The sequence below is a fragment of the Oryctolagus cuniculus genome, chromosome 18 (genome assembly GCF_051225735.1).
Source record: "Oryctolagus cuniculus isolate XC-2025 breed Fujian yellow rabbit chromosome 18, ASM5122573v1, whole genome shotgun sequence".
Taxonomy (NCBI): domain Eukaryota; kingdom Metazoa; phylum Chordata; class Mammalia; order Lagomorpha; family Leporidae; genus Oryctolagus; species Oryctolagus cuniculus.
Window position 1 is genome coordinate 26,148,390 of NC_142884.1, and position 19,178 is coordinate 26,167,567.

The 19,178-nt window shown below is 46.9% G+C and overlaps 1 protein-coding gene across 3 annotated transcripts in view; it reads right to left on the reverse strand.

The window, feature by feature from the left end:
• Positions 1-19,178, reverse strand: part of LOC138846717 (putative ATP-dependent RNA helicase TDRD12) — a 90,248-nt gene that overhangs the window by 69,986 nt on the left and 1,084 nt on the right. The window contains exons 2-5 of one of the 3 annotated variants that reach the window (XM_089319180.1): positions 17,914-18,050; positions 13,729-13,848; positions 11,543-11,598; positions 10,442-10,527 (exon numbers count right to left, since the gene is read on the reverse strand). In XM_089319180.1, the coding sequence (XP_089175306.1) occupies positions 10,442-10,527; positions 11,543-11,598; positions 13,729-13,848; positions 17,914-18,050 (399 nt within the window). Of the gene's footprint in view, positions 1-6,742; positions 6,896-10,441; positions 10,528-11,542; positions 11,599-13,728; positions 13,849-17,913; positions 18,051-19,178 lie in introns of those variants that run through there. The other 2 variants (XM_089319179.1, XM_089319178.1) reach the window with 2 other exon arrangements.

Sequence of the window (19,178 nt, forward strand, 5' to 3'; positions counted from 1 at the left end):
ACCACTACTCATCTTTCAGAACAAGCACAGAGCATCAGAAAGGAAGTGGAGAGGGGCAGTCGTCGCTGTGCAGTGGATTAAGCACTGTGGCATCCTGTATCAGAGTGCCAGCTCAAGTCCTGGCTCCTCCGCTTCCAAACCAGCTTCCTGCTAATGTGCCGGGGAAGGCAGCAGAGGATGACCCAAGAGCTCATGTCCCTGCCACCCATGTAAGAGACCTGGACAAAGTTCCAGGTTGCTGGCATCAGCTTGGCCCAGTCCTGACTGTTGTAACCATTTGGTGGAGTGAATCAATGGAGGATCTCTCTCCCTCTCTACTACTCTTCCTCTCAAATACATAAATAAATCTCCTCCTCCTCCCTCTTTCATTTCCAGTCCCATTCTCCACTGAAATCCAGTTTGATTAACTTTATGCACAGAAGATCAACTCTGTATTAAGTAAAGAGTTCAACAATTGGAACAACCACAACAAAACAAAAACTGTTCCTCAACAGTCCAGACAAGGGCTTTTTCAAAGTCTTCGTATCTTGAAGTTAATTTCATTTTATTTTTAGAAATTTAGTAACTTTAAAAAAGCACCCAAGAATGATATGTCTCTTGTGAGCACTCAGACATAATTATAACTCTTTGAGGACAGAGGTCCTGCATGGGAAGTTAGTGCACAGTGATTCCTGTAGTTAATTTAACAATTAACACTCTTATGTATAACATCAGTGATCACCCAAGGCTCTTGACATGAGCTGCCTAGGCTTTGGAGCCTGTTGAATCCACAAACTCCATCAGTATTTAGACAAGGCCATCAGCAAAGGAGTTCTCTCCTCCCTTCATAGAAAAGTACCTCTTTCTTTGATAACTACTTCTTTCCACTGGGATCTGACCTACCGAGGTCCTTCACGTAGGACATTTTTGCCACAGTGTCTCGGCTTTCCATGCCTGAAATGCTCCTGTGGGCTTTTCAGCCAGACCAGAATGCCTTAAAGGCTGATTCTGAGGTCAGAATGCTACTTAAAGTGACTGTCATTCAATCAGTCTGCTGTGTGGACTGCTTCTCATGTTGGAGCATTTACTCCTTATTAATTTCATCTATTATTATTACGAGACAGTTAAATTGTATCCAATCACTTTAACATTTAAGATGGTATTTTTATCACCAAGCTTAAGGGGATTTGGGGTCCCATGGCAAGTTTTTAAACTGTACCCTTAGAAGTAAGCTTAGGAGCTGATCTTCTGTATAATAAGATAATCGAAAATGAATCTTGATGTGAATGGAAGGGGAGAGGGAGTGGGAAAGGGGAGGGTTGTGGGTGGGAGGGACGGTATGGGGGGGAAAGCCATTGTAACCCACGAGTCGTACTTTGGAAATTTATATTCATTAAATAAAAGATAAAAAAAAAAAAAAAGAAGTAAGCTTAGGGCCGGCGCCGTGGCTCAATAGGCTAATCTTCCGCCTAGTGGCACCGGCACACCAGGTTCTAGTCCCGGTCGGGGCGCCGGATTCTGTCCCGGTTGCCCCTCTTCCAGGCCAGATCTCTGCTGTGGCCAGGGAGTGCAGTGGAGGATGGCCCAAGTGCTTGGGCCCTGCACCAGCATAGGAGACCAGGAGAAGCACCTGGCTCCTGCCTTCGGATCAGCGCGATGCGCCAGCCACAGCGGCCATTGGAGGGTGAACCAACGGCGAAAGGAAGACCTTTCTCTCTGTCTCTCTCTCTCTCACTGTCCACTCTGCCTGTCCAAAAAAAAAAAAAAAAAAAGTAAGCTTAGGGGCTGGCGATGTGGCATAGGAGGTAAAGTTGTGGCCCACAGTGTGGGCATCCTATATGAGCACTGGTTTGAGTCCCTGCTGCTCCACTTCTGATCCAGCTCTCTGCTATGGCCTGGGATAGCAGTGGAAGATGGCTCAAGTCTTTGGGCCCCTGCAACCATGTGGGAGACCTGCAAGAAGCTCCTGGCTTCAGATCAGTTCAGTTCCAGCCATTGTGGCCATCTGGGGAGTGAACCAGCAGATGTAAGACACTCTCTCTCTCTCTCTCTCTCTGCCTGTCAATTACACTTCAACTGATTGTCTTTTAGGTGCTTTGTTAATTATCACAGATCAGGGAGGGGGGGGAGAGGGAGGAGGGAGGAGGGAGTCTTCCATCTGCTGGAGGGAGGAGGGAGGAGAGAGGAGGGAGGAGGGAGTCTTCCATCTGCTGATTCACTCCCCAATTGGTCACAATGGCCAGAGCTGTGCTGATCCACTCCCCAATTGGTCACAATGGCCAGAGCTGTGCTGATCCACTCCCCAGTTGGCTGCAATGGCCAGAGCTGTGCCAATCTGAAGCCAGGAGCCAGAAGCTTCTTTAGGGTCTCCCACGTGGGTGCAGGAGCCCAAATACTTGGTCCACTTTCTGCTGCTTTCCCAAGCCATGGCAGAGAGCTGGATCAGAATTGGAGCAGCTGGGACTGAACCAGCACTCACATGGGATGCAGGCATTGCTGGCGGCAGCTTTACATGCTACAGCACAGCGATGGCCCCTCCAGAAATTTTTTTTTTATTTCTCTTTCTGGATTTCTTCAATGACCCACTGTTCATTCAGGAGCATGCTGTTCAGTCTCCATGTGTTTGCATATGTTCTAGAGATTTCTGAGTTGCTGATTTACAGCTTTTCTGCATTGTGGTCTGAGAAGATGCATGATATGATTTCAATGTTTTTCAATTTGCTGACTTGCTTTATGGCCTAGCATGTGGTCAATCCTGGAGAAAGTTCATGCACTGGTGAGAATAATGTGTATTCTGCAACTGTAGGTTGAAAAGATCTATGGGTATCTGTTAGTTCCACTTGGTCTATATTGTCAATTAACTGTTTCCTTGCTGATTTTCTGTCTGGTGATCTGTCCATTGCTGAAAGGGAGTTTTGAAGTCCCTCATTATTACTGTATTGTCTCCTTTTAGATTCCTTAACATTTTTTTTAAATAGCAATGGCCCTGTAATTAGGTGCATATATGTTTTTAACAGTTCATCTTCCTGTTTAATTGATCCCTTAATCATTACATAGGGACCTTCTTTGTCTCCTAGCAGCTTCTGTGTTAAATTCTATTTTGTCAGATGTTAGGATGGCTATACCAGCTCTTTTGTGGTTCTGTTAGCATGGAATATCTTTTTCCAATCTTTCACTTTCAGTTCACATGCATCCTTGTTGGTGAAATGTGTTTCTTGTAGGCAACAAATACAAAACATTCTGCCAATCTGTGCCCTTTAACTGAAGAGTTGAGTCCATTTACATTCAAAGTGACTATTGATAAGCAAAAATTTCACCCTGCCATTTTCCCATAAATACTCCTATTGTTTCCTTTGGATTTCCTTTGTATTTTTACTGAAAGATTTTCTGCCTTCATCTTCTTTCACAGTTATACCCATGTTTCTGTGTTTCTGTGTGTAGCACATCTTTAAGCATCTTTTGCAAAGCTGGACAGGTGGTGACAAATTCTTTCAATTTCTGTTATGGAAGGTCTTTATTTCACCTTCATTTTAAATGACAGCTTTGCAGGGTACAGTATTATGGGTTGACAGTTTTTTTTCCTCTTAAGCCTTGGAATTTATCTCATCATTTCTCTCCTAGCCTGTAGGGTTTCTGATGGTAAGGTTGCTGTGAGTCTAATTGGAGATCCTCTGAAATTTCTCTCATGTACATTTTACAATCTTTTCCTTATGTTTTACTTGGGAGAGTTTGATTACAATGTGTCATGGTGAAGATCTTTTCTGGTCATGTCTAATTAGCTCTATGTGCTTCCTGTACTTGGATGTCCCTTTCTCCAAATTGGGGATGTTTTCTGTTATTATTTCACCAAAAAGGCCTTCTAATCCTTTCTCTTTTTCCACACCTTCAGGAACTCCTAGAACCCATATGTTGGGTCATTTGATAGGATCCTTAAGATTCCCAACAATGCTTTTTAGTTTTCCAATTTCTTCTCACTTTTGACATGACTGTATAATTTCCTGCAATTTGTCTTCTAAAGTCAGATATTCTTTCTTCTGCTTCATCGATTCTGTTGTTAAGGCTTTCCACTGCATTTTTTATTTGTTCATTCAATTCTTTATTTCCAAAATTTCATCTTGCTTTAAGATCTCAATTTCGTGGGATAAATATTCTTTCACATCATGTATGGATTTCATTAGTTCGTGCATTTGCTTCTGATAACTTCTAAGTAATCCTACGATCAATTTTTTTTAATTCTCTTTCTGGCATTTCTTCAATCTCTTCATCTTCACAATCTAGTATTGAAGTGTTATGATCTTCTGAGGGCATCATGTTGTCTTCCTTATTCTTGTTTCTTGAATTGGTGCATTTATTTGGCATTTCTTAAGATTAACTCATTGATTTCTTCGTTTTTAGCTGTGGTGGCTTTTATCTTTGGACTATGCCTCTGTGGATTAGTGGAGTATTTTTTTCAGCAGATACCTAGAGGCACAAGGTGGGTATGGCCAGGGGCTCTGTTCCAGGCTGAAGGGAGTATCTTAGGTGACACTGGGTTGGGTGTGGTAAGTCTTTATTATTATTTTAATCAGAGGGGAGGTTTGTTCTGCTCTGTTGGCATAGACTCAGCTCACCTCCTCTCTTCCAATGACACCAGTGCCTGGGCACTAGCTAGGATCACACAAAGGATCTTTGCAGGCCTTGGTATAAGTAGATTCCCCAGCAATGTCCTTCACCAGGTAACCAGGGAGCCCTGAGCATGTGGAGTCTCCCACAGTGACTCCCCAAAGTCCCAGCCACACCTTGAGCCCTCCCACACAGCCTATCTGTTCTCACAGTCCTGGCATAAAAGCCTCCCACAGTCATGAGCATCCAGCCCCCATTAGTTCTCCCCACCAGACTCAGAAGTCTCTGCTTGTCTGGTCCTGTGTGCAGACACAACCTGGCGCAGCTGTTATGTATGTCCAAAATAGTGCCTGCTCTCTATTTGCTTCTTGCAGGATGCCGTTGTAGGGTGATTGGAGAGAGAGAAACATGCTCCCCCCTTTTCCTCCTCTAGTTTGGCAGGTATGCCATCCTCCACAGAGCTCCAAGCCAGATTCTCTCTAGGCTTTTCCTGTAGCTTTATCACCACTGGTTTGAGCTGCTGCAGTCTAGTCTCACCTCAGTCTCCAAAGCTGGTGCTGATGCTCTTGGTGCTGGGGTCCTCAACTGTGGGCATTTACACCCTCCCTACTGTGTCCCTCTAATTTGCATGGAATTTCCTCTGTCGATTTCTCCCTAATTCTTCCCTGAGACTGCACTATCCCCACTTTTTAAAAAACTATCTTCTCCTGGACTAGAGCAGTAATCTCCCTCTCTACTCTGCCATCTTAATCTAATCTGATAAATAAATCTTTAAAACAAAGAGGAAGCAGAGAAATTGGAACCTATACATTGCCTTTGGAAATGTAAAATGATATACTTTGGAAAACAATTTGGCAGTTCCTAAATATCTACAGTATTATCCATGACTTACACAAAATAATATTCTTTTTAAAAGATTTATTTATTTATCTGAAAGTCAGAGTTACATACAGAGAGGCAGAGAGGCAGAGAGAGAGAGAGAGAGAGAGGGGTCTTCCATCTGCTGGTTCACTCCCCAACTGGCCGCAATGGCCGGAGTTGCACCAATCCTAAACCGAGAGCCAGGAACTTCTTCCAGGTCTCCCACATGGGTGCAGGGGCCCAAAGGACTTGGGCCATCTTCTACTGCTTTTTGAGACCATACCAGAGAGCTGGATTAAAAGTGAAGCACCCAGGACTCTAACCGGTGCCCATATGGGATGCTAGCACTATAGGCAATGGCTTTACCCACTGTGCCACAGTGCCGGCCCACCCAAAATAATATTCTAGGTATTTACTCAAGAGTCACAAAAGCACAGGTCCACAGAAAGACTTTTACATGAATATTGGTAACAGCCCCAAGCTGGCCACAACTCAAACACCATCAATAAGTGCAGGAATAAATGCACACATATCACATCCCTACAACAGGAGACCACTGACACACGCAACAACATGGAAGTATCTTAAAATCATCTTGAAAGAAAGCTGCCAGCCCAAAAAACAGAACACCCTGGGACACATGCTGGTGTTTCCTTTGTGAGCCTAAAGAGGATTATTGGCCCTAATCCTCTTTCTCTGGCAATCATGACCTCATGCATCCATTTTAAGTTCTCCCTCAGTTAAGCACAGACCTCCCAGCCTTCAGTCAAGGCAAGTCTTATAAGAACACCAACCCATGTGGTGAGAAAGACTTATTTTTAAACAGCAAGAATAAAGCAGTCAATAAAGGCTTTTTAAAACAAAGACATCTTACAAGGTTGGCCCTCATAATCAGCAATCTGATAGTTTTCTGCTTGTTTGTTTTCACCAAAGCATAAAATAAACAATGAAAAATAACAGATAAAAATCAACCAGAATGTGAGAAACCCAAAATGCAAAATAAACACTAACATTGAAGAAGTTGTGAAAGAAAAACACTAACATCAGTAACTTTCAAAACAGTATTTTGGCTGTATATAATAGGCTAAAGACAAATCTCTTAGAGCAATGTTGGCATTTGAGATTTCTTTATGTGAATCAGGTAAGTATACTGTTAGAATAAAGTGTCAAGAACAAGGAAAGTGGCAAGTGTTGGGGTACAGCGAGTTAAGCCACCATCTGTGGATGCCAGCACCCCCTACTGGAGCACTGGCTCAAGTCCTTGCTGCTCTGCTTCCAATCCGATTCCCTGCTGATGTACCTGGGAAGGCAGTGGAAGATGGTCCAAGTGCTTGAACCTGCCCCTTATACCCATGTAAAGACCCAGTTAGAGTTTCTGGCTCCTGGATTCAGCCTGGCCCAGCCCTGGGCATTGCAGCCATTTGGAGAGTGAACCAAGCATAAGGAAAATCTCTTTTTCTGCATCTCTCCCTCTGCCTCTGTTTCAAATAAATAAGTATAAAAAAAAAGGAAAGGGGAGGGTTAGGTTGTTGGACTGAAATCAAAGTATCAGAGTCCTTAACATAAGTATAGATAGATAGGTTAGCAATAAAGACATGTGTGTGTGCATGTACACACAGTTATAAAGTGTGTGTGTACATGTTTGTATTCCTAACTCTTTCTGCTGAGAGGAATGACAATCTCTTTCATCCCAGTAGCAGCAAACACACCTATGCCCTCATCTGGGTATCTAAATGTCATTTTTTAACAAAAGGAACCAGAGTTTCTTGAAGAAGTGGTTGATTATACAGCTGGGTCTGGAAAATGATCTTGGGGCCCCAGAAAACTGTGTGTAAACAATGAGGGGTCACAATGGAAGAACACAAGGAAGCCCTTAATGACCCAAACTTGAGACAACTGAGCAAGATGGTAATGATAATTTGAGGGGATTACAACCCTCCAAACAAAACAAATAATCCAAAGTCCATACTAACAGAAATTGCTGAATACAATCAGTAAGTGAGGAAGAAGGGATAGTTTTTTCATTAAAAATGTAGAGGCAGGCATTTGGTACAGTGGTTATTTATGTCACCACTTGGGATGCCTGCATCCCATATCAAAGTGCCTGGTCCGAAACCCAGCTCTGCTTTCAATTCAGCTTCCTGCTAATGCAGACCCTGGGAGCCAGCAGATGACGATTCCAGAATTTGAGTCCTGGTAACCCATACGGGGAGACCCAGATTGAGTTCCTGGCTCCCTGCTTTGGCCTGCCCAGGCTTAGTCAATGACAGCATTTGGAGAGTGACCCAGGATATTGAGGATCTCTGTCTGTCTGCCTTTCAAAGAAACAGAAAGATCAATAGGGGCCTGTGCTGTGTACAGTAGGCTAAGCCTCCACCTGCCACACCAGCATCCTGTATGGGGCCAGTTTGCATCCCAGCTGCTCCTCTTCCAAGCCAGCTCTCTGCTTATGGCCTTGGGAAGCAGTGAGAGATAGCCCAGGTGCTTGGGCCCCTGCACCCCTGTGAGAGAGCTGGAAGAAGCTCCTGGCTTCTGACTTCAGATCAGCTCAGCTCCTGCCACTGCAGCCATTTGGGGAGTGAACCAGCAGATGAAGACCTTTCTCTATGTCTTTCTCTGTCTATAACTCTACCTCTCAAATAAATAAAATATTTTTATTGTATTTTATTTATTTATTTTTGACAGAGACAGTGAGAGAGAGAGAGAGAGAGAGAGAGAGAGAGAGAGAAAGGTCTTCCTTTTTCCGTTGGTTCACCCCCCAAGGGGCTGCCACGGCCTGCCAGCCAGTGCACTGTTCCAATCCAAAGCCAGGAGCCAGGTGCCTCCTCCTGGTCTCCCATGCAGGTGCAGGGGCCAAGCACTCAGGCCATCCTCCACTGCACTCCCAGGCCACAACAGAGAGCTGGTCTGGAAGAGGAGCAACTGGGACAGAATCCAGCGCCCCGACTGGGACTAGAACCCGGGGTGCCGGCGCCGCAGGCAGAGGATTAGCCTAGTGAGCCACGGGGCTGGCCAAGAAAATCTTTTTTAAAAAAGATAAATAAAGGACCAGTGCTGTGGTTCAACGGGTTAGGGCCTAGGCCTGTGGTGCCAGCATCCCGCATCCCATGTGGTGCTAGTTTGGATCTTGGCTGCTCCACTTCCAATCCAGCTCTATGCTATGACCTGGGAAGGCACCGGAGGATGGCCCGGGTCCTTGGGCCCCTGTGCCCATGTGGGAGGCCCAGGGAAGGTTCCTGGCTCCTGGCTTCAGGTCAACTCAGCTCTGGCCATTTCAGCTGGTTGGGCAGTGGACCAGTAGATGAAAGACCTCTCTCTCTCTGTCTCTCCTTCTCTCTCTGACTTTCAAATAGACAAATAAATCTTTTTAAAAAAGATAATTAAAGTTTTAAAACTGTAGAAGGAACGATGGAAAAAGTGAACCTCACCGTAGCAAATTCAGAATGTCTGATAGGGCCTGGCGCTGTGGTGTTGCAGGTAAAGCTGCTGCCTGCAGTGCTGGCATGGCATACAGGTGCCAGTTCTAGTCCCAGCTGCCCCACTTCCGATCCAGCTCTCTGCTATGGCCTGGGAAAGCAGAAAATGGCCCAAGTCCCTGGGCTCCTGCACCTGTGTGTGAAACCCAGAGGAAGCTCCTGGCTCCTGGCTTTGGATCGGCGTAGCTCCAGCCGTCGCAGCCAGTTGGGGGGTGAACCAGTGGATGGAAGACCTCTCTCTCTCTGCCAACATGCACAACCTCAGTCTGATCATGAGAACATCAGGCCAAGTCAAACTGAACGTTCCTCTGCAGCATAACTGACCAGGACTCTTCAGAAGCGTCCAGGCCATGAAGGAAGACTGAAGAACTGTCCCAGACTCTGGGAGACTAACCAGACAGGACACTGGAGGCAAGCTGGAGGCCTGGCTCACACCCTGGACCAGAAAAAGGAAACCAGTGGGAACACTGCAACACTCCGGTGAGGGCCAAGGACACTTTAGCAGTATTTACTCATGTTAATCTGCCAGTTTTTGACTGCACTGCGGCTCTGTACGACGCTAACATTAGGAAAACAAGGTAAACCACATCCAAATAGCTCCATACTATTTTTGAAGCTCCTCTGAAAGTCCAAAATTATTTTAAAAAAAATTAAATTCATGAGGAAGGCACTGTGTGTGGGCTCCCGGAGGCCCTGGATCCACACCACCCTGCCGCTCTGACCCAGGTGCAGAACTGCACCAGGGCAGCAGCAGGTACTTCAGGAGGGGCTCATGTGTGCCATCTCCTTCTCTGCGCTTATGTGAATCCTTTAAAAGGCCACAAAATACACTGTGAACAAACCCCAGAGCAGGCGAGAGCAGTGAACTGACATGGTAGCAAATGAGTCATTTCTTTCTTTTTTTTTTTTTTTCTTTTTTTGGACAGGCAGAGTGGACAGTGAGAGAGAGAGACAGAGAGAAAGGTCTTCCTTTTGCCGTTGGTTCACCCTCCAATGGCCGCCGCGGCCGGTGCGCTGCGGCCGGCGCACTGCGCTGATCCGATGGCAGGAGCCAGGAGCCAGGTGCTTTTCCTGGTCTCCCATGGGGTGCAGGGCCCAAGCACCTGGGCCATCCTCCACTGCACTCCTTGGCCACAGCAGAGAGCTGGCCTGGAAGAGGGGCAACCGGGACAGAATCCGGCGCCCCGACCGGGACTAGAACCCGGTGTGCCAGCGCCGCAAGGCGGAGGATTAGCCTAGTGAGCTGCGGCGCCGGCCCACAAATGAGTCATTTCTAAAAATCATAAGGAAACAACAGTTCAGACTTATTACTATAATAATTTTTGCCCATCACTAAATAAAATGAAGTATTTTTTAAAAATAATCAATAGAAAATACACAGTCCTGGCTACTTTTAACTTAAGACTTTGAAATATTAAGATGATTTCTATGCTGCATGAATTATACTGTTTTACTTGGCATTTATTCACTGTTTTACTAAAGTAGAATTTAAAATAGAATTTAAAATTTAAAATACAACTTACTTTTTCATTTTTTATGGTTACATAAAGGTAAACCTCAAAAGTGTCTTCTTCCACAGCACATAACTTGGCTTCTACCTGGATAGTTGCTAGATGGCACAAAAGAAAACTCAAATCAGCTGACATTAAAAGCGTTCTTGAGAAAATCATGGCTATTTCCCATCTGTTAATCTCTGCCAACCACGAAAAAGTTCCCAGTGCCAAAATGACCAAAGTCTTCCTAGGAGCCGTGAAAAAGGCTCTTCGGCCAGTGGTGTTATAAGTAAGCCCTTTATCCCATCAACAGCATCCTCCTGCCACCCTTCAAATGCCTCCCCCTCCAGGGTACTTCTTGGTCCTCCCAATGGTCGGCCTCATCCAAACCCCCATGCTCACTTCCCAGAAGCCCCAGAGAGCTCACAAGGGCCCAAATTCCAAATCTAGCGACCCTTCCAACCTCCAGTTCCTTCCAACATCAGAGCACTTGGTTTTCCTTTCCCCAGTGTTGCAGGACAGCTCAGAAGAGGAGGCAGGACTCAATTAGGTACCAGGCCGTCCCACAGGCATTTCACACTCCCTAACTCTTCTGAACAGCCTACAGCCTTAAGAAGCAGACAGAGTCACTAGGCTTCTGACTGCCAGGGGTCAGGACAGATGCCACAAGAGACACTGACATGAAATGAAGAGAGCCACTACACAGGTTGTCAATGACACTTTACACATCTTAAATCAGCAACTGATTATTATATAGCAAACACCCACTTCCTATAATCTCGCTCACTGAACAAAGCTAGGCTTTCCAGCAACTGCTGGTCTAATAACATCCGTGTCCATTTACTCTGCAGTGTTGCAGCTTCTATGCAAGCAAAGCAGTGGACACTATTCTCGTGCAGGCATCCCCCCCACAAAAGGCCCCCTTCTGATCAGCTGTCAGCTACTGACCTCCCCGTTCACCTACAAAGCTGCAGGGGTGCTGAGTACTGGGCAGAAGCAGCTGCAGGTACTTAGGGAAACCTGCCAAGAGGGTCAAACAGCCAGATAGGCACCTGGCCAAGCCTGCACCCACAGAAGGCTGAGCGACCTCGGCGGCAGTTCAAAGCAGGCTCTGAGTGCGCACCGGCTTACCTTTCAGGACATTCTGAAAGTACTGAACAGCGGCACTGTCCCACTTCTTGGCAGGTCTGAAACAGTGAACAGGGCAACTTCATTAAACAAAACCCCAAGGCTAGTACACTAACCTTGCTTTGTAAACCACACACAGGGCTCTTTCTGCATGACCAATCAAGCACACGATGCACACAACAGACAGCATAGCTCTGGCCCTGCTCCGGGTGGATAAAGACCCCAGCTACTTCCTGTGACACACCCCCTCCACACTGCTGCTTGCACCAACACAAACTCACATCCCAGGAGCCCCAGTGAGGTGACCTGTGCTCACCACCTGGCACTGCCTGCTGCAACATCAGTTACCTGTGACAAATCAAAACACAAGCTCCCTGGGGCAGCGATTCTGAGATCACTGCGTCTCCACAGGCTGGCACAGAGAGGGATCAGTACATGTCGGCTAAGCCAACAGTGTAGGGGCAGCTGTGGGGAAGCGGCTGCTATGGTCCTCACTCTGCCCACTAGAGCACCCATTCGCCACCTCCCATTTGATCTCTATCAACTTAACCTTTCTACATCTTGCCTATGCTTTGGAAAGAAAATCACAGGAAAAGGTATAGGCAGTAGAAAATCAGGAGAAACCAGTATTTAGAAGGAATAAAAATAAAATAAAAAGTCAAGATCAGAATAATATATTTACATTTCTCTTGTTTGGATCTATCAGATATGCTACCACCATACTTCAAGAGTTATTTTAGTTTTTTAAATGTTTATTCATTTTTATTTATTTGAAAGGCAGAGCATCAGAGAGGGCAAGAGAGAGAGAGAAATCTTCTATCTACTGGTTCACTCTCCAAATGTCTCCAACAACTGGGCCTGGACCATGCTGAAACCAGGAGCCCGGAACTCCACTCAGGTCTCCCTCACAGGTGGCAGGTACTCAGGATTTGATCCACCATTTGCTGTCTCCTAGGGCATTAGCAGGAAGCTGTCCTGGAAGTGGGCAGCCAGGACTTACATCAGGTACTCCAGTATGGAACCAAAGGTGCCCCAAGCAGTGGCTTAATCGGCTGTATCACAAGATCCATTCCTTCCAAGAGTTATTTTAAAGATCAAATGGGGGGGGCAGTTAAATCCAATAACCACATCAGTCATAGTCACCCATGAAAAAGACTCAAAGTGGTTAGGAGAGGGATATGGATTGGCAAAGAACCTCCACAGCTACTCCTAAGTTAATTCTGCAAACAAGAGAGCCTGTTCTCTTCCTAAGAAAGTCCATGCCCACAGAGGTGTCTAACCTCACGGACAGAGGGGAGGATCCAGGCTCACAGGGGTATGTAAGTGCATCCACAGAGGGCGAGATCCAGGCTCACAGGGGTGTCTAAGTGCACCGACAGAGGGCGAGATCCAGGCGCACAGGGGTGTGTACAGGCACTGACAGAGGGCAGGATCCACGATCACATGGGTATGTAAGTGCACCGATGGAGGGTGGGAAGGTCAAAGCCTGCACAGCCCACAGAGGCCTCCAGGAGGAAAGACGTGGGACAGAGGCAGGCATGTGGTCAACATTTTTTTAATGCTCCAGCAGTTTTATTTCATGAAAGCTTTTCTTTAGAATTACTCTACTACTTTTTTTTTTTTTTTTTTTTTTTTGACAGGCAGAGTGGACAGTGAGAGAGAGAGAGAAAGGTCTTCCTTTGCCGTTGGTTCACCCTCCAATGGCCACCACGGCTGGCGCGCTGCAGCCGGCGCACCACGCTGATCCGAAGGCAGGAGCCAGGTGCTTCTCCTGGTCTCCCATGGGGTGCAAGGCCCAAGGACTTGGGCCATCCTCCACTGCACACCCTGGCCACAGCAGAGAGCTGGCCTGGAAGAGGGGCAACCGGGACAGAATCCGGCGCCCCGACCGGGACTAGAACCCCGTGTACTGACGCCGCAAGGCGGAGGATTAGCCTATTGAGCCGCGGCGCCGGCCTCTACTACTTTTTATAAGTTTTTTTTTAAGTCAAAAGGCACAGAGCTCTGGCCTGGGAGGGGGTGCCTGAGAATTCTACTCACAGCCAGTTTGACCAGCACCAACTCAGAGGCTGCCTCCTGCAGAACCCAGACCTTCAAAACCTGCTCGCGGGTAACTGATGGCACATAAATGCAGACACAAACTGAAGGCGTTTACTCATGATTCCTGTGACTTCAGAACCTGTACTTACACAATCTCGGCGCTGTCTTCACAGAAGTCAATGTGCAATGTAACAGGCTTCATGCAGTACAACCGGAACTTTTTTGCTCTGTAGGGAAGCTGCATAAATGATTCCACTGCAACTCGGATGCTGACAAATGAAGCAGAGAGAGTTCCATTATAAAACACACAACACAGAACAGACTCCTTTATAGTTCACCTAGGTCAGTAACATGCTTGCCGTAAAACAAAGTAAAGACATGCCTTTCTGATTCTAACACAGCCTCCAACAGATGCCTGGAGACATCTGGCCAAGGGAACAAAACTGCTTCTTGGAGGGTGGAAAAAATCTTCCTGTAAAAGCAGAGAGATCCTACATAGTGATTCAGTGTATCTGTGGCATCAAAATTTCATGGCACAGGGGCAGGAATTCAGGGAGAGTGTATCTGGTGAGGCTCCTCAGGTTAAGACACACTGTGCAGCTGGCACTGTGGTGCAGGTGAAGGCGCCACCCACGGTGCCAGTGTCCATGCGAGTGCCAGCTTGGGCCCAGATCCACTGCCGATCCAGCTCCTTGCTAATGCGCCTGGGACATCATGAAGACAATTCAAGTACTTGGGTCCCTGTGCCCACATGGGAAACTCAGGTGGAGTTCTGGGTTCCTGGTTTCAGCTTGGCTGTGGTGGGTATTTGCAGGAGTAAACCAAAGGATGAAAGATACACTTCTCTTTCTTTCTCTCCTTTTCTGTCACTCTGCCTTTCATACCACAAATCAGAAGGAAGGGAGGGAAGGAGGGAGGAAGAGAGGAAGGAGGGAAAGAAGGAACAGAAATACTGCACAGGGGCAGGCATGCGGCCTCCCTGCTGGGATGCTGCTTGGGATGCCCTGATCTCGAGTCAGAACACCCGGGCTCCAGTTCTTGTTCCACACCCAATCAGCCTCCTGCTGGTGCAGGCCCTGGGAGGCAGCAGGTGGCTGGGTCTCTGCCACCCACAGGAGAGACCACATTGAGTTTCCAGTTCCTGGCTCCAGCATGGCCTACCCAGGGCTGTTGTAGGTATTTTAGAAGTGAAACAAGAAGGCACGTGCTCGCGCGCTCGCTCTCTCTCTCTCTCTCTCTCTGTCTCTCTGCCTTTTAAATACATAAAAAGTGAAAAATAAAAGGAAACACTGAATAACAATGAATAAGCCTGTGAAATAAATTCCATTTACTACGTGACCAGAATTACTCCAACATTGCTGTCTATGAACAGATGTTTTAAAAATTAGTATTTGCCAACTTTGCACAAAACAGCTGATGGACGGCGAGGTGACAAGTAAGGCAAGCAACAGACATGTCAACGTATTTCCTCACCATCAAGCAGCTCTCTTCCCTGAAGCCCTACCCTTTGTCTTAGACAGGTTAGAGCTCTACTTAATCATTTGATTTTCTTGCCAAAAATAAACTCAAAACACCAAATACAAAAGGAAAAGCTCCCCAGATGGCTAAACACAGTAAGTACTTAAAAAAAAAAAAGACTTATTTATTTGAAAGAGTTGCACAGAGGGAGAGGGGGGAAGGGAGAGCGGGATTAAGAGGGGGAGGGGGAGGGGGAGGGGAAGGGGAAGGGGAAGGGAGAGGTCTTCCATCCACAGGTTCACTCTCCTATTGGTCACATTGGCTGGAGCTGTGTGGATCTGAAGCCAGGAGTAAGGAATTTCTTCCAGGTCCTCCTACACACGGGTGCAGGGCCCAAGGACTTGGCTTTCCCAGGCCATAGCAGAGAGCTGGGTCAGAAGTGAAGCAGCCTGGGCTTTTTAACCGGCACCTATATGGGATGTCGGCTCTGCAGTTGGTGACTGTACCGCTATGCCACAGCGCTGACCCCAAGTACTTTTATAACAATTATGGTCACAGAGGTGCAGAATCCCAAGCTGGGGAGGCACCTACTTTTCCCTTGAGTATCTGCAAATCCTCCATGTCTGATGAGCCCTTCTGCCACGAAACTCCTCTACGTGAGAGACACCTCTTACTGCACCGAAGGCTAGCTGGCTCTGCTCTTTTTGCACTGGAATAAGAGCCCTTGTGTTTGCCTATTAAATGGACATCCTTTTACTCTGGGACAAACCATGGGACAATTATCACTAAACACCAACAGTGACTTGTGCTAGCTTTTTCTCAACATTTATTTATTTGAGAGGTAAAGTTATAGACAGAGAGAGGGGAAGACAGAGAGGTTGGTCTTCCATTCTCTGGCTCACTCCCCAAATAGCTACAATGGCCAGAGCTGGGCCAATCGGAAGCCAGGGGCTTCTTTGGGTCTCCCACGTGGGTGCAAGGGCCCAAGCACTTGGGTCATCTTCTGCTGTTCTCCAAGGCCATGAGTAGGGAGCTGGATTCAAAGTGGAGCAGCTGGGATCCGAACGGGTGCCCATACAGGATGCTGGCACGGCAGGCAGAGACTTAACCTACTATACCATAGCACCAGCCTCGTGTGCTGGCATGTTCCCTCCCCCCTCCCCACCCAGAAACCATTTATTAAAACTTCATGCATTTTATCAATACAACTTTAGGAACACAGTGATGTGCTAATGTTTTCTAGTGAGCTGTGACATGCAGTCCCACAGTCAATGAAGGTTACAGTCAGGACGAGCCTGAACCGTCTCCACACCCTACGTGATAGCCACACCTTTACTCTGTGACGCAGAACAACCAGGAATACACACTTGAGTATATAATCTGCTCTCTGCAACCTGAGGGTGGCCATCAATTTCCTCCTCTGTGGAGACACGGAGAGTTTCTCTCTACCTCCCGGTAGTGAGGCAAACCGCACTGAAGGACCCACCCCATCTCACGTGCAAACTAAGAGGACAGGCCAGAGAGCAGCTGGCACAGGGCACCCAGGAGACGAGAAGGGAACAGCCTGAACCTGCCCTGCCCCACCCTAGGCAGGCAAGTGGAGAAAGGCCACAGTCACTCTCTCTGTCCTCATTAGGACCATTTGCTCCTCTAGTCATGCACGCAGAATGGAAACCTGCAGTCTTCCTTCATTATTTATCTGAAAGTCACAGACAGAGAGACAAACACAGATGCCTGTCCACTGGTTGATTCATTTCTCAAATGCGGCAACAGCCAGGCTGACACCAGGAGTCCAGAACTCAGTCTCCCGTGTGGGTGGCAGGGGTCAACTTGAGCCCTCATCTGCTGCCTCCCGGGGGTGCACTGGCAGAAAACCAGAGTGGAGAGTGGAGCTGAGATTCAAGTGCAGGCACTCTGATGTGACGCACAGGCATCCAAGTCATGACTTCATCACCGCGCCAAATGCCTGGCCCAAGTTTTCATTTCTTAAGGCACAAAAACTCTCAATGTCTTCTTTTTGCAAAAGGTAATCCCCTTACTTTAAAAACTGACATTCTCCTTTAAAATTCATCATTATCTCCTTAAAGAGAGTAAGGCAAACAGACATAAAACCACACATACGTCTAAACAAATTCAGAGTTGGTGAACTCAAGGGGCTTCCATAGCCTAGACAGCTCATAGCAAGAGGCTCGGGTGATTGCTGACAGCATAAATAAGTGTGCCAATTGTTAAATCAACAACGGGAGTCACTGGGTTCATGCTCCCCATGTAGGATCTCTGTCCTTAATGTGTTTTACTATGAAACTTAAAAACAACACTACTAGTCGAACAATACCCTATACCTGGTTCGGTTGTGTGAGTGCAGCCTGTGGAAATCCCTGCTTAGTATATACTAAGTTGATCTTCAGTATATGAAGGTAATTGAAAATGAAACGTGATGAAGGGCGGGATGGGAGAGGGAGTGGGGGAGGGGAGGGCCACGGGAGGGAGGGAGGTCAGGGTTGAGGGGAAGCCACAACAATACAAAAGATGCATTTTATATTCTACTTAAAACTATTGGTTGAACTCTGTAATTAATACACAATTACTCTTAGGTGTATAATTAATGCTGTAAGTAGTACTCAAATAGTATTTTACACTTTGTGTTTCTGTGTGGGAGCAAAATGTGGAAATCTTAACATATGCTAAATTGATCTTCTATATATAAAGATAATTGAAAATTAATCGTGATGTGAAGGGGAAGGGGAGAGGGAGTGGGAGAGGGGAGCGTTGTGGGTGGGAGGGAAGTTACGGGGGGGAGAAGCTCTTGTAATCCATAAGCTGTACTTTGGAAATTTATGTTCATTAAATAAAAAAAAAAAAACACACATACGTACTTTTTAGATTTTACTGGAATGTACCTGGCGAAGTCTACAAGGAAACACTCTGCCAGGTAATGGTCTGCTGAAGACATGATTGACTTAATGACAGCCCTGCACCAGCACCGTAGCTCCAGACAATACACCACGCAGACCTGCAAAACAGAAGGCAGGCTTTATTACGTTCAGCAGTCAAACCTCTAGTCACGTGATGACAGCCCTAAAGGCTCCTCTCCACATCGTCTCAGCCTGTACCCCACTTACAGGAGATGACACAGGTGTAGGAGGCTGCCCAAACTGAGCACTGTCTCCCAGGAAAAGGCCCCCCAGGAAACAGGGATCAGCTGAAAGGAAAGTGCTAAACAGGAAGAATTCCAGCTCACCAATACAGAAGGAGTGGGAGAAATCACCATATTGAAACAAATGAGGGGCCCTTGCTGTGGCATATCCTGTAAAGCCACTACCATCCTATATTGGCGCTGGTTCGAGCCCCGGCTGCTCCACTTCCAATCCAGCTCTCTGCTATGGATGGGAAAGCAGTAGAAGATCGGCCACGTCCCTGGACCCCTGCACCAGGAGCTTACTCCTGGTCCCTGGCATTGGATCGGCACAGCTCTGGTTGTCGCGGCCAACTGGGCAGTGTACCAGGGAGTAGAAGATCTCCTCTCTCTCTCTGCCTCTCCTCTCTGCGTAACTCTGACTTTCAAATAAATAAATCACTCTTTAAAAAAAAAGAAAACAAATGAAAGTGGATTCGGGCAGTGACAGCCACTGAATGGAGAGAGCATGAAGTGAAACACTCACAGCAGTGCCACGAAGGAGGGGTCACCCTAGCATGGCTTGCAAGTGGCACTCTCTCCCATGTTAAACCCACGTGAAGGTAACAGCACGCCTGTTCTTCAAAACAAGTGACCCCGAATCTATTCACAGTGTCCTGTTTAACCACCTCTCCACAAAAGGACAGGGAGAAAGCACTAACCTCCTGGGTAAATGCTCACTGTGAGGAGCCCATCATGCTTTCCCAAACAAGACTACACTTAAAGGACCACTGACCCCGTTCCATCCCTCCAGTAAGTCACTGGTATGGAAAAATAACAAATTGGTCACTAAGGACATTTGTGGGCACGAGGGAAGGAAATCAGATGAGGTCTTGTCTCCCTCCTAACGAGTGTTCATGTCCTTCCCCTCCATGCTATTACCGAAGTTCACACTTGGAACATGGCTGACCCAAGAGAAATCAGACCACAGCAATGGTGGCTGAGGCTGCACGAAAGCAAAGAAGC